This window comes from Amblyomma americanum, chromosome 10 (assembly GCF_052857255.1).
Source record: "Amblyomma americanum isolate KBUSLIRL-KWMA chromosome 10, ASM5285725v1, whole genome shotgun sequence".
Taxonomy (NCBI): domain Eukaryota; kingdom Metazoa; phylum Arthropoda; class Arachnida; order Ixodida; family Ixodidae; genus Amblyomma; species Amblyomma americanum.
This window is the reverse complement of record NC_135506.1, coordinates 88596938-88618935: the sequence shown is the minus strand read 5'-3', so window position 1 is coordinate 88618935 and position 21998 is coordinate 88596938. Positions and strand designations below refer to the sequence as shown.

General features: G+C 45.5%; 1 protein-coding gene across 1 annotated transcript in view; it reads right to left on the bottom strand.

Moving 5' to 3' along the window:
• The window catches only part of LOC144108535 (ATP-binding cassette sub-family C member 3-like), a 104136-nt gene that overhangs the window by 59365 nt on the left and 22773 nt on the right, over positions 1-21998 (bottom strand). Inside the window, exons 5-9 of the mRNA XM_077641748.1 lie at positions 18364-18566; positions 15326-15502; positions 11472-11639; positions 6532-6713; positions 2101-2173 (exon numbers count right to left, since the gene is read on the bottom strand). Coding sequence (XP_077497874.1) covers positions 2101-2173; positions 6532-6713; positions 11472-11639; positions 15326-15502; positions 18364-18566 — 803 coding nt within the window. The remainder of the gene's footprint in view (positions 1-2100; positions 2174-6531; positions 6714-11471; positions 11640-15325; positions 15503-18363; positions 18567-21998) is intronic.

Here is a 21998-nt window from a genome sequence, read left to right as displayed (position 1 = left end):
TGGGCCTCGGCATGGCATGCAATGCGAATGAAAGATAACCGCTTGTCCTTTTAAGGGTAACGGAGTGGATTCCAAGAGAAAGTGAGCGTAGCAGGGGGCGGCAGAAGGTTAGGTGGGCGGATGAAATTAGGAAGTTTGCAGGCATAGGATGGATGCAGCTGGCGAAGGACAGGGTTAATTGGAAAGACATAGGAGAGGCCTTGCCTTGCAGTGCATATAGTCAGGCTGATTATGATATATATATATATATATATATATATATATATATATATATATATATATATATATATATATATATATATATATATATATATATATATATATATATATATATATATATATATATATATATATATATATATATATATATATATATATATATATATATATATATATATATATATATAAGAAGGAAGCCAGCAGTCACAGCAAAACAAGGTGCATAGGAGAATGTTTCTTTTTTAATTTGTAGTGACAATCAATGGGAGAATATTACTTCGATTAATCTGTCGCTTAAATGAAATTACTTATAAAGCAGCAGAAAAAACAACCATGCTGCCGGTGGGATCCGAACGCAGGACCTCGGAATATCGTGTCTGGAGCTCTATCAACAGATCTACGGCGACGGCTGCCCAATCTGCTCCCTTCGTGGGTATTTATGTTTTGCGTGTAAGCAAACCTTGAGAATGTTCACCAGCGCCACCATCGTCCATAGCGGCGGACGTAGCACGTCCTGTAATACTGCGAGTTTGACATCGAACGTCAACTAAAGTTGAAGGCGAAAACTGCGCTTGAGCCGTTTTTTATTTTATTTTTCCTGGTCTTCCTCCCCCCCCCCCCCCCCCGGCAAAGTTGATTGGACTCGTGCGTTAGGCTACTTTTGTACCTCGCGCACGCTTTGTCAAAGCTGCGTGTTTCAAATGCTGTAGTACACTCGAAAAAGGCCGATCCTCCAGCAGAAAAGCAGTGAATAAAATCCAGGTATGTTTTCAATTGTTATTTTTATGTTTATCATGCACAGATATATATATATATATATATATATATATATATATATATATATATATATATATATATATATATATATATATATATATATATATATATATATATATTTGTCAAAAGAGCCCCTGGCTGGTAATATATATATGCGCTTAAGGTAGAGCATCCGACTCGCATTTTGGAGGTGCTCACTTTGATCCCCAGTGCCGCCAGGTACCCACCGATTTTCTAAAGGGTACAAGTTTCGCCGACCTAGCTGTCGGCGCTTCTAGGGTGAACTGCTTGCGAAAAGGGTCTTGGACTATATCTGTGTTGTATGCGTGTGTGTGTCCAAAAATAACTCCTACACCTGTGCAATACTGCTGTATCGGAACATTCTGGTTGAGATGAAAAATGACGTTTACTTCAGAACTCTCAACAAGGTAATCTTGCGGTATGTCCCGACGCTTACTATAGTAGCAGTCTCTCTACTATGCTGTTTTTTTTTTCACATAAACCCTTCATTGAAGTTGCACCACGTACAGCAAAACGGTTATGCGTAAAGATATACCTGCTGTGTACGAGGAAGATGCCTGCGGCTATTTCTGTTTTCACCAAACGTAAATAGCTCGATGACTGACTTCTATAGTTAATGCAAAGCATAATTGACAAAACGTTCGCTGTTTAAATAACGCATGCCCTCGCACACCTGACTCTCTGGAAATTTTGAAATTGGCCTCTTTAGGCACTTGTACCTTGTACCGATTTAAGTTACCCTTAACCATGGCGCACTGTCCCTTGAAAACAGACGGATATTTTGTCAACTATTTCTTTTTTCTGTACTTTTCTTGAGCTACAGCTAATGGACGTTAATCGCGACTAAGCTTGCTTTTTATAAGCGATTTTAGTTTGAAACGTACTGCGAATACCAAACACATACAGCACAGATATATTGTTATTAACAGATTTACTCACGCTATCTTCTAATCACATTCCCCCGAGTTTTGTTAATATGAGTAAAAATAGACAACTTTTATTTTTATTTACTGCTGTTTCTTATTAACTGTATAGCAGATTTCTCTTCCTTTGATTCCTTTGGTCCAGGCGTCGTTCTCTTACCTTCGTAGACTCTCCAACTTCCTCCACTGTAACTCTGCCAACTGTGTCGTTGTCCTCTAGCTCTTCTCGAGCACTGAGTAAATAGAAATGAAAAAACCCAAGTTACACTTCATACCACTTACGTGGACGTGCTCATTTTGAAAAGTTTCAAAGGGATCAGCAGCAGCATATCTTCACGTAAGTTACGACCATACTGTGCTCGAAAAACTGCAAGGTCTCGCGCTAGTAGTGAGCTGTCATTAAGATTTCAGCGTCGTCTGAAAAAGCGTGAGGTTAGGTGGGCGTGCAAGAACGTATGACATGTATGTACTAATATTACTTATTCGCTCACAGCCTGCAGCCTACAAGAGGCAAATCTGATGAAATGAAGAAGCAGCCACTGTCCATAGTTGTAAGCAAGAAGAATGTTTCGAAAATCCGACGTTATTTTCCTGGATACGCTCCCAGATAAGGTCTGAATCACCCCAATTCCAAAAAAAAACAACATTGCAGCCGATACCAACCCAGGCTGACGTTCCGCTCGCGCTACCAATCAGTTCCGCCCTACTGATTGAACGCTCGTATACGCAGACAAATCGCGAACTCACGTTGGAGCAGCTGCTTATTCAGTTACGACTGGCAGCCATGCAGCGACGCACACCCTTGGTTCTTACACTGATCCCCTCCAACAGCCACCCTGGAGACCCTCCCGATAATTGACAGTACTCAGGACCACTCCTTATCACGCCTAATCGTTCAGGATACCATATATAGCAATTAAATGCAGGCTATATGGGCAGTTCATAAGGTTCGGATTCCTGTACAACTGCGGGATGACTTGCAAGCAGTTCTCGTCAAACTACGTCCCCACACTGTCACACTGAGGACTCCTGGTTACGCTGGAATCCCAGGCAATGAGTTGTTGCATCACCTCGCCCTCGAACTCAGATACCAAGCACATGGGATTCCCTGGCCTTAACCACACATGTGGTACGCTACTATCCACTACAATGAAAAATGTTCACTTTCACAGCATTAAAGGAACTTTACGGACACTTCCTGTTCCGGACAACCACTCCACTACGCATTTCTCGACGCATACACCTAAATGCACTTCTTATTAGACCCGCCGCGGTGGCTCAGTGGTTAGGGCACTCGACTACTGATCCGGAGTTCCCGGGCTCGAACCCGACCGCGGCGGCTGCGTTTCTATGGAGGAAAAACGCTAAGGCGCCCGTATGCTGTGCGATGTCAGTGCACGTTAAAGATCCCCAGGTGGTCGAAATTATACCGGAGACCTCTACTACAGCACCTCTTATTCCTTTCTTCTTTCACTCCCTCCTTTATCTCTTCCCTTACGGCGCGGTTCAGGTGTCCAAAGATATATGAGACAGATACTGCGCCATTTCCTTCCCCCCAAAAAACAATTATTGTTATTATTATTATTATTATTATTATTATTATTATTATTATTATTATTATTATTTCTATTATTCCTGCCCATTCTTATCTCTACCGTATCCAACACTCCTCCGCTTGCCCGAATTGTCCCGAACCTTATGGTAATTTTGAACATTGCCTTTTCTTCTGCCTTGTTGCCATTCGGTCCCCTCTTTTCCCATACCCTTGTCCCTCAACGTGGCAGGCTTGGCTAAGCTTGAAGCGTCTCACGGACCAGTTGGCCTTGGTTACCCATACCCAAGACATTCTTGATGCTTAATACTACGTTCAATTAAGGTTTTCTTTCTCTCCCTCTCTCTTTCTCTGTGTTTTTTGCTCACAGTGGGAAGGATTGGAGCGGTGGCGTGCTAATATGCGAAATATGTGACGGAATGTTCGGGCGTAGATGGAATCGCAAGGAACCTTCGTTCTCGTTAGATTCTTGCGTCTGCATAAATGATTCCAAGAGGAGGCCCGCCATCACGATTCTTTTTGAGTTAAGACAGAGGCGGTGCTCCAGTCTGCTGTCCAGTAATGTGTGCGTGGCCTTTGAGCATATTCGAGGCGCATGCTTGTTGTTTTTCGCTTCACGTTGACCATCCTTCATGCATCTCGAAAATCTCGAAAATTCTGCCTCACCAATGTAAGCATGACTGCACTTTAGGAATAGTATCTTATAGATAACTCCTGGAAAGTGGTCACATGGTTATCGGTCCTTAACATTCATTAGCTAGCTACAGGGCTTGCTCGACGGTGCGTGGCCATGCGCAAGTCGTACGTCAAAAAAATATCACGAGAAAACGCTTCGCTGATGCCATGAAAGAATGGGACCCTGCTCATGCGCACAAATTCCTACGCTCAGTTGTCGCCCGATACGCAGCTTGTCATCTTCGTTATGACCTGGTCGGGTAGCCATTAACCGAAAGCTCCCCGCGGACTTTGTCTAATAAGTTCGCAGATTTGTTTCTCCTTTGAAGAGGTATATCGCCCGGTTTGTTGGTACTTCATGATGGATGAAAAAGAGCAGAAGTGACGCATGTCACGAAGTACAACAGAAATTTGTTGTTCTTGAGTATTTCTTCGTGCGTGTCTGTTCTGCGCTGTTTATTCGAGCGTAACTGATTCCAGTTTGCTAGTTATTCTTATAATTTAAAGCAAGGCTTTTTGTTAACATGGCTTGAAGATGGCTTATCTCTCTCCAGCAGACATAAATCAATGTTATCAGAACAGCGCCTGCTTGCTACGTGTTTCTTCTTGTCCCTGTATTTGTTCACTCAGAGCCGTATCGATTCATTTCGACTCGCCACTAATGAGGTTATTTCATGTATCATTATGCTTCACAATTGATTACCACTCCTGAATAGTCTACCTAAAAGTAAAGGTTCGCAATACGTGTTGATTTTCTAAGCGAAGTACAGAAGTAGATCTCTCAGGACAAAACAGGTACCCAAACCTGTATTAAGATAAAATACTGTGGAAAGAATGCATTTAACTTATTTTACTCCTACCTATACAAAGGCATTGCCAATATATGTGCAATAAAAGTATATAGATGAGGTAGCTTTCCAGTCCTAATCAAGACAAAAGGCAGCAACTTCTGTAAAGCTAAGGGAGGCGAATGACAGAGAAGCATTCATCGCAAAGGAAAATCATTGTTTTAATGACAAAAGGGAGAGACCAGTACTGGTCAGAGAACGAATGCGAGTGTTGTATACCCTAGCAAGACCGTACGCAGAGGTAATTAGTAAAAACTTCTAGAATATCGTCTCAAAAAGCGACGGAATTAGTGCAAAAAAGGAGAAATGCAGTAGGAAGAGAAATAGAATAATGCAATGAAGTTTCCAATACATTCGAAAAGGCGGCCACTGCAGCACGATTAAGCATATAGAGGAAGTTGAAAGTGGGGTTTGTTTCCGTGTACGTGTCTGTACTGATATGATCACCATAAACTGAAGACGCATACAGTTAGCCAAAGTATGAAAGGGGTGACTCAGTTGGCACAAAATAATAAATTTTGTTGTTACTTCTACACGGAACCTGATAATGAATAATTGGCACTGGCCACTACTATGATCGGGCCCTTTTTCTGAGCCTTCCACGGAGAGCTGAATGGAGTGGGCACGACGGGCCCCGCGTTGTTTGCAGCGGACCGCGCCAGAAAGCCACGCCAAGCAGGAGAGCAAGAGGGCGAAAGGGTGGTCCTCTGAACGTTTCACGAGAAGCCAGGATGTGGTGTTTAACTAGGGAACTAACTGTTCAGGCTCGCTTTGTCCGTCGGGCCTGTTGCCTGTTGAGATAAACAACAGATACCTGCCGCTCATGAAACGTTCCGGCGACCACCATGCTTCTTAGGACTACCGGTTCTATAAAGTTATAGTACAAAGTTTTTTGATGATCAAGTGTTGGAGGCAGAGATCCTTGATACAGACGAGTAGAACTACGCAATGGCCTTGCATGTGCCCATGCTAATGTGAATGTGTTTTATCCCTACGGTCAACTTCCTTCTTGGTCCCTCTTCTACTTCCTCTAAACAAACTGATCACGCACCCTCATACATACTATTAGTTAGGCACCAGAAATAAATAAGTATGGTTGCATCCTCAGCGTCTCCTCGAGGCCCAGCATCGCACAGAAAGCTCAGCTATAGTGACAGTTTATGTCTGAAACTGTCGCACAACGATGACACTTTCATGCGAAAAACTGTTTAGAACTAAAAAAAAGTGTCCTTTTAGGTCCTCCTCATTAAACAGTCACTGGCCGAATGTGGCCACTGTTATTATTTCTTATTGCAGCTACTTCTATAAGTGAAAAAATAAATGAAACCGAGGTTCAGGCCTCGTGGTGGCAGGTCTCTCCCCATAAGTGTACCCTAATAGATCAGGTCTAATACTTTTTCGCAAATGAGTGCAACAATTCCGCTGTCAGAAATTATTTCTTATGCTTTGTTTCAAAGCACTGAACATATAGAAGAAAGCAAAACATTTTCACAAAGATAGTGTGTAGAAAGCTCACCGCACACTTGAGCACTCGTCAGAAGAGTTCTGCTGTAAGGCATCACTTAAATTTTTTGGCGCTTGAGGGTCTTGTATCAGGTCTTCTAAGTTTTTATATACTTTGATCCGTCTGTCATACACTAACACGAGCTTGTCCATTTGGCACAGGTAATTGGGCTGATTGCAGACCATGATTCGAGTCTGGAACAGAAGAGTGGCAACAACAAAGCAGATCGCTCCAGCGGCAAGAACACGGATGTCTAAAAAATAAAACACAAATTACATAAGGTCGCAATTCAAATACTATTCTCGCTGTGATAATTACATTGCAGACAAACCAGTGTTTACTAGCTGCAGCAAATGATAAAAAGATAACTGAAGTAGAATTTATTGCCTAACCGGTCGTTGTTTTGAGTGCAGCAAGCAAAACACATTGACAGAAACCTTTTGTCTGTGCTTTGGGTTTCTGTTCACAAGGTACCTTCCGCGGTGGCTCCTAAGGCCGCAGGTTCGCTCCCCAACGCGTTGGCCCTATTTTGATGAAGACGACTTACAAAAACGCCCACATGCTCTCCGATGTCAGCACACTTTCAAGAAAATGAGGTGGCCTTAATTAATCCCAAGCCCTTCTATACGGCGTCCATCATAGCCTGAGTCGCTTCGCGACGTGCACAGCCCACAATCTGCAATCCTGTTCAAAAGGTGGAGATCTCAATCTATGGGTGAAGAAGATGGAAAGTGAAAGAGCTCTTCCTGCACTATGCTGCTATTGCCTGGAGCTCTCACTGTTTAATTTTTATGGTTCCGTGTCAGTTTTTCTAAAATCTGTGCGGAATAATGAGAGCTACGATCACCACAACTCTAAGTTATCGCGTCAAGTTTTGGACTGATCAGCGGTTCAATTAAAAAAAAATCTAGTCTGCCTTACGAAGAAAGTACCGCAGACGTCTCGAATACCCAGCACCTCCACCATACAAGCACCAACTGCTACGTGATACTGGTGGAGTTTGCGGACTCGAAGCCCCATATGCAGGGCCCCTCCAGACAGCCGCTTATCGAGTCCCGACCAGCTTCCGCTTGTCTCCACGCCCATTCACCGCAGCATCCGCCACCTCCTGGTAATGGTCCCAGAATTTGGTCCCCTCTACAAAGCGGCACCCACTCATCGACCTGGTGAGTATACCACCATGTTGCAAGCTAGCGCGTCACCCTTGATGCTTCTGCAACCCCGTGTGGCAACCAGCTTCCTTGGCGCCACTTTCGAAGACGTTGAAGACTGGCTTGAATAGTTTGAGCGGGTCGGCGATTTCAACCAGTGGAGCCCTGCACACAAGCGGCGGAACGTTTATTTCGCACTCGAAGACGGAGCCAAGACTTGGTTCGAGAACAGGAAGGCCGATATCCAAAGCTGGGATACCTTTCGCCAGCAGGTCCGGGACACGTTTGCTAGCACGGACCTCCCGGATCGTGCACGGCGCCTCCTGGACGCCCGTGCACAAAAGCCTAATGAGAGCGTTGCCATGTTCGCCGAGGACGTGACCAGCCTTTGTCGGCGCGCTGACCCAGATATGGCGGAAGGCACGAAGTTTCGCCACTTCATGCAAGGTGTGAAGGACCAACTCTTCGCTGGTTTGGTCCGAAATACCCCGCAGACTGTAGCCGACTTCATAATAGAAGCGACCGCCATTGAGAGGGCCTTGCAGCAGCGGTGCCTCCGAAATGACTCCTTGTGCGGTGAGCCATGCATCAGTGTGGACGCTTTGAGCGTGTCCAGCGACAATACGTCGTTGTGTGAGCTTATAAGTGCGGTGGTAAGTGAAGAGCTCCAGGAACTTACGCTCACCTCGCCTGATCCGAAAGCTACGGCTCTTACCGAAGTCGTGCGCGACGAGATCCGCCAAGCATTTTCACCGCCTCCTCCAGTTATGTCGGAGCCACGCCTCGTGAGATACACCGCGGCTCCCCGTTCCGAGTTGTCACCTGTGCAACATTTTCCGTACCACCTGCCGCCGCCGACCGCACCGCCGCCGTCATTCTACCAGCGGCCCAAGCCGGAACCTGCATTGCATCCACTGGCCCGCAAGGCGGCTATCTGGGGAAGCTCTGACCAGCAGCCGCTCTGCCACCATTGCGGGGAAGCCGGCCACCTATATCGCCGTTGCCCGTACTCTGAAATCGGCCTCCGGGGTTTTCCATTTGACGCTCCCTGCACCCGTTTCGGTGAGCGACTCAACGAGATAGAGGAATACCTTGCTGCCTGTGACACTTCCTCTACCCGCCGACTACGATCGCCGTCTCCCGCACGCATCACGTCGCCTAGTCGCCAGGCTTACGCAGATGGGCTGCGGGGCCTGTCTCCAAGCCCGCGCCGGGGAAACTGAAAGCGGCGACCTCAGGGGGAAAGGTTGCTCACAGCAGAAATTCCGAAGACCCCCGAAAGCAGCCGGAGCGCGATGCCACCTCAGCCTGATTCTTTGATACGGACGTTCCCTGACACCATTGCAGTTGTTAGCCCCGAATTCCGCAATCACGTTGACGCGTACCCAGTGACTGGTCTAGTTAATACAGGCGCGCACTTTTCAATAATAAGCAATCACCTGGCGGATCGCCTCAGCATGAGATGGGCCGCAAATTTGTACTGCTGGCGGTCACCTCATGACGCCTGTCGGAAGGTCGCCATTCCCAACTCTTCTTTTGTTCGCACTTTTGGTGTTCTGCCGCACTGCTGCAAGGACCTGATCCTTGGCATGGACTTCCTGCACAAGCATGGTGCCATCATAAACCTTCCGTCTGGTAATATTTTCGACTCTGGAACAGTTTCAGTCGACACCGAACCACTCAGGACGGCCCCGCGCAGCATCGACACAGATGTGACCACGCCTCCGCGATCATGTGCCTTCGTTGCCGTTATTTGTGACGACCGGTGCAGTGCTGACAACATAGCAGAGCAGAACACTGCACTTGTGCTCTCATGGAATCTGCATTTCGAGAGGTATCGCAACGCTCTGCAACGGCCTGCCAGATGTCCTTCTAATGAGTTTCGGGACCAAACGGCAACACATCACCAAGGGCATCGCGGTCGCATACTTTGAGGGCATCGCCGAAACTCACGAGTGCCTTGCCCTTCAAAGCGGAAGATCAGTTTCTTCTTTAGAAGGGAACCGCGTGGCGCACGAGCTCCGTGCCGAACAGCCGCCGAGCGGCTATTTTTGTAGACGCGGCAATATATATCACATAAAAAGACCGTTCTTCTAGTTGAGTTCACAATTTGAAAACCAAAACGGAAGTGCAGTATAACATGAAGGAGCATCTGAAAAACATTTCCTCACTACGCCAAAATGAACTGAAATCGTTTCTGACGCGGCTTTCATGGCACAGCCTGCACAAGAATGCCCGAGAAGCTTTGGCTATAAAAGTTGTCCAAGGCTGGTTAAACAGCGGTGTCAAACAGCACTTTCGAGCATGACTTTGACTTTCGCGAGTATCGTAATAGGCTAGGATGCGAAAATCAAGTTCTCGGCTAGGGCGGTAGAGGAAGACCTATGTGAAGCGCAAAGCCGAGTTCATTGCACTCTCAATGTTTCTTTGCCGCTACAGGCGCGGTTTAATGCTACTCTAAGAAGAGCAGTTTCTGAGGGTAGTCACAGGGGCACAGTTGTTGCTCCAATGCAATCGTCTCACAAAGCCCCAAAACTTCCTTGCATAGTAGAAGCTGTGAGAGGCTGTGTATCCAAACGAGGGAGGGTACTTGCCCTACCCCCTAAGCCTTCCCTTGGTCCTCTAAAGAAAGAAGGTTAAGACGAACATTTTCAGCACACCTGATCCTAATCTGCTGCACAATTCTTCTTTAAACAAGGTAAGGAACCAGCTCCTGGAGTCATACACTGTGCTGAGGATAAAAGCATATGTAGAAGGTGTTTTGTGTAGTCTTTCCTGTAGAGTAGTATTTTATCGTTCCGTATAATTCAGTTTTCCTTTTTGTTTTCGTACAGGCGAACACATTCCATATGCGCCTAAACCTCAGGCTGGCTCAGGCAGGGCTCCGACCGGCTGCCGCTACCACGCCCTATGAGCGGCCTTCATAATGTTTCGGAGCGAAATGAAACTAAAACTGCGGAAATACTACCAACACAATACAGAAAGAAAGAGTGAGAGCTGTAACGTCTCCACTCCCTGAATCCCATACCCCACAGAAATTGCTCTCTGCCAGGCCGTCTTTGACGACATCACCGCAGACAGTGCCATCTTGGGAGCTGCCATTTCACAGCACCCATGAAGGTCGCATCTACACTGGCGAGGATATACTCGCGGAAGATTTCAGCTCGGAAAGTCTACACACCAACCGCCGGCTGCAGCGAATGTAATATGTAACAAGCCACAGATGTCTCTTCAGAACCTCTTACTTTAGTCCGTCTGTGTATGCGCTAGTCAGTATGTTTCACGCTCTCAAACGATGGCAAATTCACAGGAATCAGGTCAAAGTCTCCGAACACTGCAACCCAGAAATCGTGTCCAAATTTTTATTACTGAACTTCATCTAGCTTGCCAGTTCACTATCATATCAAGCTTTTCATTAGCAAAATTCAGTCCGCGAATTTTCTACAGATTATGTGATCGGCACTTGGGCGAGTGGTTCTCTACGGCGCGCTGTGATTGGCGTAGGACGCCAATTGTTAGGGTTTACAAGGTAGACCTAAATGTGTGTTCAGTCCGGACAACGATCCCGCGCGGAGGAAGCCTCTACCGCTGCTACTTTGCACAGTAACGAAAAAAATTGGAATGTTTGCACATTTGACCAATGCAGGGGTACATACTGCCTCTCCAAAAGCAGCGCAGGAACTTTAGAATTGTCCGTACTTTATTTTGCACACTGAACAAATGCTAACTCCGCCTCTCATTCGTATGGCGCCTTCGCATCGAAGGATCCTAAAGTAAATAAACAATAACTTGCATACTCACCTTGTTCCCGAGCAGGCCCGTTTTCCCGATGACCTCTCTAAATAGGCGGCCAGCCACTACGGGGTCGAGGGCACTGAGGGGGTCATCCAGCAGGTAGACGTCGCTCTGGCTGTACACTGCGCGCGCGATGGAGATGCGCTGCTTCTGGCCGCCGCTCAGGTTGGTACCCTGCATTAAATGCAAAACGACTGAGCCATGACACTAGCGAACACATCGTAGAAACATGCACCTGCTTTTATTTTTATTTACCCGATTGAGACTTTAATCACGGCTAGTTAGCAACTTTATTAAGGTAATATAAAAAATGAGAGAAAACTGTTTCCTTTTCGCTAATTCATTCGGTGCATAGAGAGCCCAAGTAGTTTAGTGCTATTCCTACGGTTTGTCCATTAATTGTCCAATAATTTGTCCAATAATTAACCTATTAGAAGGGAGACGACGAGACTTAAGAAGTGCTAACCAGTGATTGGGCCTCCCAGCCAGAGTGCGCAGAAATTTTGACAAAGAAATTTTGACAAAGTTTTTTTTTATGATCGTGTAAACTCATACACCAAATGCAAACAGCTCAATAGAGTAGTCCATTAAATCAAGACAATAATGACAGAGGCAGCAGTGCAGATCACCTGTGAAATTTTCTAGTAATTAAAAAGGAAGTAGAGAAAGCTTTAAAATCAATGCAAATATGAACAGCAGCTGGTGATGATCAAGTGACACAGATATGTTGCAGGGCAGGGGGAGAATTCATTAGATAAACTGGCCACCCTGCATTCGCATTGCCTCATGGCCTCTTTTGTAATAGAATCTTGGAGGAATCCTAATATCATCTTAATCCATAAGAATAGAGACGTCAAGGACTTGAAAAATCACAGAGCAATCAACTTACTGTCCATTGCCTACAAGGGATTTACTAGGGTTTAGGTTTATGTGGGTTTAACGTCCGAAAGCGACTCAGGCTATGAAGGACGCCGTATTTACTAAGGTAATCGCTAGTATAATCAGGACCACTTTTAACTTCAATCAAGTGACCAGGCAAGCTTTTGTAAAAGCAACTCGACAGAAGACCACAATCATGCTGTCAGTAGGGTTATAGAGAAATGCGCAGAATATAGCCAACCTCTATATGTATATATTCTTTCCTTTACAGGTTACGAGAAATCATTTGATTCAGTCCATATCTGTGCAGTCATGCAGACATTTAGAAACGGGTGCATATAGAAACGGGAGAGATATATGCACGAATACTGGAGGACATCTATTGCGGCCGCAAATACTTCGTAGTCCTGCAAAAATGTAGGAATAAAATTTCAATAGGGAAAGATGCCAGACTATTTAACAGTTTCTTTGCAAGGGGTATCCAGAAACTTGAAATGGGAAAAGCGGGGGATAATAGTCGATGCTCAAAACCCTAATATTCTTCAATTCTCTGATGTCATTGCTTTGCAAAGTAACTCAGGGGACGAACTGCAAAGCATCCACAAAATTTACGGGCAGAATAGAACGGTTGGCCTAAAAATTAATAGGCAGAAAGCTAATCTAATAATCAAATTTCTGGAAGGAAACAGCTCTTCACAATAAGCAGCGAAGAAAAGGAAGTGGTTGGTAAGAGAGGCCAACCAACCAATCCTCTTCCATTGTATTTCTTGTATTCCGGTTGCATTTCTTATGCTGTGTTGTTCTTGATAGATCTTTACCCATTCTGCTGTAAAATGCATATTGTATTGTTTTCTTCTCATTGTATGGAGTATTTTGGTCTTTCGCCGATAATTTTGTGCTTTTCATTTTACACAAGTGCTGTGTCATTTCCATTATGTATTTTGTTTCTGAACCCCACACTAGCCTCTGGCTATCGGTTCAGTCAATGTTTTGATAATTTGGTTGGCGAGATTATGAATAAATGAAAAAGGAAAAAAAATGATTAAAGAAAGGTCTCAGTACGATAGGTGGGACAAAATCACGTCACCGTGCGACGTGAGGTCAGCACGAGAAGGCAGCCGTTCGAGTCAGCTCTCGCCCGCAAATCTCTTGAATACTCGACAGTTTTGAATGAATGAACTGCGAGCTGCCTACGTTGAAGTCGGTTACACTGATTAAAAAAAAGAGAGACACGAACGAACTAAATGTGGGTTCGTAGGGCTCAATGGCTTCCAGGATGACACCACACAATTCGAGCCGCAAAAGAACGAACCGAAAAAGATGCAAAGGCTGCGTTGGACGCTCGCAATGATGATAAAGCATAACCGTAGAATTCCTGTTTTTTTCTTCTTTTGGCGTGGACTTCCACCTCTTATTCGCCATTAGTGCAATTTCAACTGCATCTAGATTCTGTGTGAATGTTTGATTTAATTTTTTACACTGGAGGCTGAAACGTCTCAATTTTTAGAGAAAAAACCTAAACGCATAGTTTGGGATTTTCTTCTACCCACTTTGCAGTAAGAAGCACGTGCAAGCAACGCCCCCCCCCCCCCCCTCCCCGCCCCCGCTCCCCAATATGCTTCAGATTCTCACTGTTTACTCCATGGCTTTGGTTATTCACTGCACTAGCTCTGCAGAAAAGTAGTAGTGTGATCCGTGCTGCGCCTAGGCTATCCCAGTGCAGGACTGCATGACAGTGTGTTTATACAACGTGTTTGAGTGCCATAAAGAATGTTCTTTGAGGATGTCCTGCTTTGTCGCCCAGGAGGGCGAGCAATATCATGTGACAGCTGCAGTACGACACGTATTTAATGCTGGTTTTCTGTTCTCATAGGTGTTAGCCTGGCTCTTCCTTAGGCGTTTGTGTTGTCGACCACCGTCCCTGTTTAATGGCAACCGCGTTCCAGGCGATCGGTAGTGGCACTTGTGGCAAGTTACCCCGATGTTGACGCCATACTGTAAGGTCAGAACAGCAGAGTTAGCGACTGAAATGTTAAGAGACGAGTAAAAATTGTCGCTCCGTCTTGAACGCCAGGTGACAGACTTTCGCGTGTCCAGTGCGCACGGTCTAACTGGTCCCCACGTCACAGGCGTTGAGACTCACCTGGCCGGCACGGGGCGCCATCTGGCGCCTTTACGGCGATTCTTGTGTGCACGCCTGCGTACCGCGCAGCGTGAATGCGCTCTTCCTGACTGGAAGCTCCTCAAGACTGCCGCGGCCTTGTGTTGCAACAATCTCTTTTGAATGCCTTACGTATTAACGTTTTATTGTAGGAGATAATATAAAAATCTGCGTAGTTAGCCCAGTGCAAATCGATATTTTGAGCTATTACGTAAACAGAAAGCAAGAATTTTTTAACTTCGTTCTGAAGTACCTTGAGCACTCAAACAGATCCTAAATAAGCATCCGGGTACCCGGACAGGAACCGGACGGATAGAATTTGCAGACAAAGAGAGCGCAAGTGTAGACGCTAAATCCAATCCTGCAGTAATAATTCTAGGCTCGAAAACAGTCTGCCGGGCAGCTTAGAGGAAACTTCTTTGCGAGTTACTTTTGCGCCCGAAATTATGCTTTTACTCCAGGGACAACATGCTGTGCTACGAAAAAGGATTCTGCAAGGTTGCCCTTTTGCCCAGTATGGTGCAAAATTCCTGCATCTTTTTCTATGGTAGCACAAGAGCAAGCCCAAGTAAGCGTGCATCCTATTCATGGTTTATAGATCGCATTGCGTTAATAATATTATTTGTGTTACATAATATTATTTGTATGTAACTAAACACACAAAAACCTATATCAATCATCGCATTCATATCATACACAGAATGGCCTTGAATTGTGTAGGAAAATAATTATCAAGCACACACTAACGTTATTACGATGAAAGTAGCGTTCGACGGATTTGATACAGCGTCACTATGTAAAGAAAAAGTAACTGTAGTACCTTCTCGCCTGCTTCTGTCATGTCTCCAAATGGCAGCTTGTTCAAGTCGTTCATCAGCTGGCAGCTTGAGATGACAGAGTGATATGTGGCCGGGTTCAACGGCTTCCCGAAGGTTATGTTGTCTCGAATGGTCATGTTGTGCACATTCGCAAGCTGCGGCACGAAAGCTATCCGCCCCTGAAAAGCGAAAGGTGAATCTCAAGGTTGAAATTTGTTCTTCATTTTTTGAATAGGCGTTAATACTGTTCCCAGCCATGGTCACTTTGGTTATTGTGGAGCACAAGTGTGAAACAAATGTAAAAAATGGTAAACCCAACAAATTAAGTCTTAAACAGCAGGCTTGGGAATGGAGTGCAGTGTGCGATGTCTTTTAGTAATCCGTGTAATGAGCTCCGAACACAAATTAATATGAAGGAAACAGTGGACGACTTTATAACAAACGTTTCTGAAAGTTCCAATATTCAAGTTGAACTTGCGTAGGAAAATCGAAATCCCTGTCATTTTCAGTTGATCGATGTCTTACTCTAATACGACCTATACTGGATTTTCGGGCTCTTTCTCACTGCACACCTTATGGTGGCAAGCTAAGCTAACCATTAATTCATACCCGTATTTGTCACACACACACACACACACACACACACACACACACACACACACACACACACACACACACACACACACACACACACACACACACACACACACACACACACACACACACACACACACACACACACACACACACACACACACACACACACACACACACACACACACACACACACACACACACACATATATATATATATATATATATATATATATATATATATATATATATATATATATATATATATATATATATATATATATATATATATATATATATATATATATTGCCGCGAATCTTGGTACTGTTTGTTCAGGCTCAGTGCCGCTTGCACGCAGCTTAATCGCTTTGTTGTGATGCAAGACGCGACCAGTTTTTTCTCGGTTTAACGCATCCAGGCTGAGCCGATTCTACGTGTTCTGGGCAGTTGTAATTACTTTAAAAATTCAAGGTCCGGGATAGTTGGTGCTTCATAGAGGACATATTGCGCTAACTGATACGCATACACAGAAACACATGCACAGAGCGGCAGCAGACGCGCGTCTGTTCCCGCTTCTGTGTGGCCACTCATTATATTTTTTTCTGTGTGTGTGTGTGTGAGATAGCGGAATATCTCCGCACTATGTGGTTACTTTCCACACCTTATATTGAAAGTTCGTTCAGCTTTAAATTTAGCACGACAGAGAGCGGTGGGCATTCTGTTTGACGACCGCCGAGCGGGCTTGTTGGTACTCCGCCGTCGAGCCATTAACTTCTTTGTGGGCGCGGGTAAGCCCAATAAAGAGTTTCGTTTGGAAGCCTTTTTGCTGTCTTCCTGCTTGTCGGAATGCGGTAGCCACTACGTGACAATATTAAAGGATGAGCGGCCCGTAAGCCTCGACTGCTTATATTACTGGTGATGTCTAAGGCAGCCTGAATTAACCTGAATTATAACCAAAGTTAGTACCAGTAGGAAGAGAGATCGGAAAGAGACTCCTGCAAAAGTTTACCTACTACACAACGCACCACACGTTTAGCTATAGCAACAACACGAGAGCGTTGTACTTGTAGCGACAGTACGCGTGTGAGCAGAGTAAATGTTGCTAATTTCCGCTCCACTATGCTATAATGTGTACCACACCCGCAGGCGTAATAAGAGTGTTATAACGCCTGGTTTGGACGCACGTCAGCGCTGGAGAGCTTTGATTGCTGGGTCCGAGACTGTGCAACACGGTATGTTTGCGACGGCTTATGATAGCAAGAGCCCTGCAGCCACTCTAACGTGGTCTAGGACCCGGAAACCAATGTTTCGGGCTCGAACATTTATCTTACGTCTATGGGCGATGGCACAGTGCGTTACACAACTGCGTAGAAAAAGAGTAGCGCTTAACGCTTGCATTCTCCGCCATCCGACGTTTCTAAACAGTCCTCCATTCAAGGACTGTGAATAGAACGGCGGCACCAATGCTAGGCTTTGTGCTCTTAAAAGCGAATAAACGAAAGAAACAAACAAGCATCAACGGCGAAGGGCATGCTGTTTTTATTCCCTGCACCCTTTCACTTCCTCCGTGTATCTCACGGTTCTGCAATAATGTCGGCAGCCATCGTGTCTCCGTATCTCTATAGAGAGGCACGAAAATGGTTTTGAGCAATTATATATTTTATTCGGCCTCATGAGCAAGCGTCCAGCAAAAGAAAAAAAAACGCATAAGCCTAGAACGACCGCGTTGTCGTGGATATGTCGCGTGTGCCTAAGTAAGCTGTTTGGTCGCGGCGAATATGGACTCTGAAAGTCTCACTCACATGGGTGAAGTACAGGCCCGGTAGCCACCGCTACTGCTCCCTCGCGCCGGGCGAACGCGAATTGTGCTGTGCTTTTGAGGCGCAAGAATTATGGCCGCCTTTCGGCAGTCTCGGCACCGCATTTTGTGTTTGTGAAAATGACTTGCCCAGCACCCCTAGTGGCAGTCACGGCAATCGTAATGAAAAAACACTGGCTGACGTACACCGTGGTTTGCGAGTATGGTTTCACCGCGTGGAGCGCACGTTTTGGCTGGCGGTGTATACAGTGCGAGGAGAGCACCCGATACTTCCCCGCTCGGCATGATTACTTCTCTTGATCACGCCAGGATAACAAGATCGCCACTTGCGTCATGACCTCTTGCTTGTGTCCAGCTGCCCTCCTCTCCTGCTTTGGAATTGTTGGGGTGTGCGTAAAGTCTACTCGTACACCTTCCACATGGTCTGCCAATGGCGGAAACACCACAGCCGACACCTGTCGCGCTGGGCAACCGCAAAACCAAGAGCTTGGGCCCGAAAGCCAACACGATCAAGAAGATCCCTCTGAGCTACAGCGGCGCCGAGGAACTAAAACTCAGTGCTGCCACATGTTTGTTGCACTGCACTGTATGATCGCGTGGCGATTTTTTCTCGGTCTGATACTCACATGGCAGGCGAACTGGCCTTTGACGCGCTCCATGTCCCCGAGTATGGCAGAGAGGAGCGAGGACTTTCCGCTGCCGACTAAGCCGACGATTCCAACCAGAGAGCCGGCTTCTACGTTCAGCGTTACGTCCAAAAGGTGGGCGTCTGTCGCGATTTTCGGCTGGTGGCTCCAAGAAAACGAGCAGTTCTCCATTCTTACATGTCCTGTTAGAAAAAAATGAATTCCAGAAATGCGAAAGTTTCAGCTGAGTTCAATGAAAATAAAATAAAAAGCGAAGACAACCACGTCTTTAAGAAATAAACTCGGTATACTGCCGGCAACAGTGAAATTCCCTCCGCATCCCTTTGGTAGAGCCGTATGCTTTTGCTCAACTAGGTACGCATGGTCAAACCCAGTTTATTGTTGCTGCATCGGCAAAGGATTGTAAAAGGAAGAGAAGGGGGAGGGGGGGAGTTCCACAATACGTCTTTAACCGTTGAACATTTCGCTTCACCGAACAGTTCGAGAAAGAGTCGCACGGTTGATAGGTCTGCACCGTGCTAACAAGCAACTGCTTGCACCTCGAATCTAAATCCAGTCGCCGTTGCTTTCATCTCGATTTGTGTTTTACTACAGGAGCTTTCTTATCGGTGTTTCCCGGTCGTTCTTACTAATGTTGTCTAGCTACTCCCCACATGAGTTTTGTTGCAGCATTGTCAATGTACCCTGTTTCTAACAAAACTATGGTACAGTGTTGTTATTTCAATGCAACAAATTTGCGCTATGCAGTATATGTCTCACTTCAACATTGTCGACGAATCCAGAAGAAATTACAGCGGCACATTTTAGATCTGCGTTTAGGCCATCACTGGTAACCACAAATTTGACGCTCCAGGCCACAAGCTTGTTGTAGCTATAGATGTAATGCTGTGTGCAATAGCGATTGCTTCCCGCTGGTTTCGGCGTTAGCTGTAAAAAGTAGACATTTTGCCACGGCTGTCAATATCGCGACAAAAAACAAAATTTAACGCGACTGCTTTGTTGAACTGAGGTGGTATAGTTCATGATCGGGCCGAGTACTCATTCGCCTTATTTTTTGCGCCAAACGTCACCTCTTCGCTGACTTCCTTATCTCTTTTGTACAGCTAGTCCGCTGCACAGTATATTACAAATCTCGAAGTATGTATTTTATTTCCCATATAGCCTTGTGTTAAGCAGGCATTATTAAGGACGTTGAGCTTGGTGAGAATCAACAATTGGAGAAAAAGCAGAAAACAGGTGCACACAATCAACCCGTCTACTTTTTCTGCTGTCGGAGTGCTGCTGGAGCCGATTTTTTGGAGATCACATCTATTCAACAAATATATTCGACTGTCTAAGAATTGATGCTTGACAGCAACTCAGCTGTAGGCTAGTGTTGTTGCATATTAGGTGATCACTACCAGGTGACTGTATAAGTATTATACAGACTACACCAAAGCCTCGTAATGTACATCTGACAGGCAAAATTTAGGAGAGTGAAAATCACGTCGCTGAACACCTGATTCAGTGCCCTTGCGGTATCAAGTACAAATGGAGAAACTTCACAATTCCCAAAGCAGGCACGTCGTTGCCCGGCCTATTTCTCTCTGCAAGATTGTCCGCATTCTAAATGGTTCCTCAATTAGTTTCCTCGACTCTCCGCAGAAGTATGGTTCCGGCACCCGGCTGCTCAGGCTGTCTTAAGATCAAATTCAGGCCGTGCAACCAAAACTCGTGAACTCCCATATTTTCTCGCACGTCAGCGCATGTCAACACCAGATGTCTTCAAAAGTAATCAACTGTTCTACACTAAAGTGTTCCTTATCGCTTTCTGCAGCTTCGAGACGTTGAAATTCCCATACCATACCGAACCATTTCTCTTTCTTCTATAAAAGACAGAAAACATAAAAATTGGTGCATTCCTTGTTTTAACAGAGAGTTTGCTTCTTTCAAATACGACTTCTGGTGGGGCTGAATATGTTTTTAGGCTGTCCTCCTGTTATCGTCTATCTTCACAGTATCTCTCTGTTAACGCTGAATTTGAATTATGTCAAAGTTAGAAAACGTCTGCGTCTTTATGTCTCAAACCTTTACTTCAGAACATCGGTCATCGTTGAGAATTTAAGAAATTTGCGCATTTTCTTTCATTTGCAACGTTTTTTGTCTCTTTGCTCTTGACAACTGTCCCCCATTCTTTTGAAATATACGCGAATGCTATACATTTCTACTTTGCTGATTCTCCTCTTCATGTTCAGAAAACAAGATTACCAAGTTTGGCGCTTTATGCAAGACTGAAGTTCAAGCCCCTGCCTCTTCTGAAATTCTTATTAGCTTTCTAACTTTAGTTATCCTCTGATCTTCGCCCTGTTTCGGCAAGCCTTCGCGGTCATTATTTGCAATTCCGTTACTAAACAAGAATTAACGCAGCTGTACTGCTGCACGGTTTGTTTGAAACACAGAAGTCACGACCGCGTTGGCCAGCACGTTGTAAAACAAGATGACAACACGTTGACGTGTTACCCTTGTGGTTGTGAGCATGCTGTAGTGCGTCGAGAAAGACGCGCGTGTCTTTATCCCAATGGACGTGTACTATAGTCTTATAGCAAAAGCTGTTAAGGCCACGGTTCCCGTATCTACGACTTAGACGTCGTCGTCTGCGAAGAGCAGAAAGCAAGCAGGAACACAGCCAAAGTTACAAGTGGGGAGGAAAGAGTAATTCTAGATAAATGTTAGAGGATCAGGGCACGTGGCGACTGGGAGGCGAAGTAGGAGAGGGTCAGTAGAAGTACAGGCGAATGGAAGCGCCACAACAAATACGAGTGGATGAGAGACCCGTGCAAAGCACACGTGTTTCGTACGGTCTTCGCCGTGTCTACGAGTAGGGCCACCTACAATCACATGAACACCCCCCCCCCTCCCCCTTACCCCACGCGTCGCCGCCCGTACTTCGCGCCTCTGGCTACCCTAAGTGCCATACGATGTGGCACGCACTCGTAACCGACTTCAAGCGCTTCAAAACGACTCCGGGACGCTGCACGGTGGCGAGAGGCCAGATTTTAAACTATGATGTGGGTTTAAACACCTTCTCCATTGATGCTGTCCAAACGCAGTGCCCACTAATACCGGCAAGCCGGTGCTCACACACTTTATAGACAGAAATTCACGGCACTTACGCCATGCTGCGCAATACAGAATATTCAGCGATAGCTCTATCCCTTCTCACCACGTGAAAGGAACTGCGCTGTACCAGTCTTACACCGGGTTGATCCCTAGACCATACCATGACGAAAGGGATTAAAAAATGGTTGAAAGAGGTAGATATTTAAAAAAGCAGACAACTTGTACGCCGGCTATCACTTATATATGTTGCTCATGCAACAAACGTAAATATCTTCAGTTTCTGCCACGAAGTGCTGCTTAATGAAGGAAACTAAGCGACAGCAGTATCGCTAGTCCCCACTGGAGACGTTTCATAACGGATTCAGAATCTCGCATTAGACAGTACTAGCCACACTGTGAGTTTCTCAGAGGCTGCAAAGCAACATTGCTGCTAGAAACGTCCGACGAGGGCAGTCATTGGCCGCATTTGACAACTTCCAAAATTCGACAAGTCAGCTTGCTCACAAAGGTTTCTT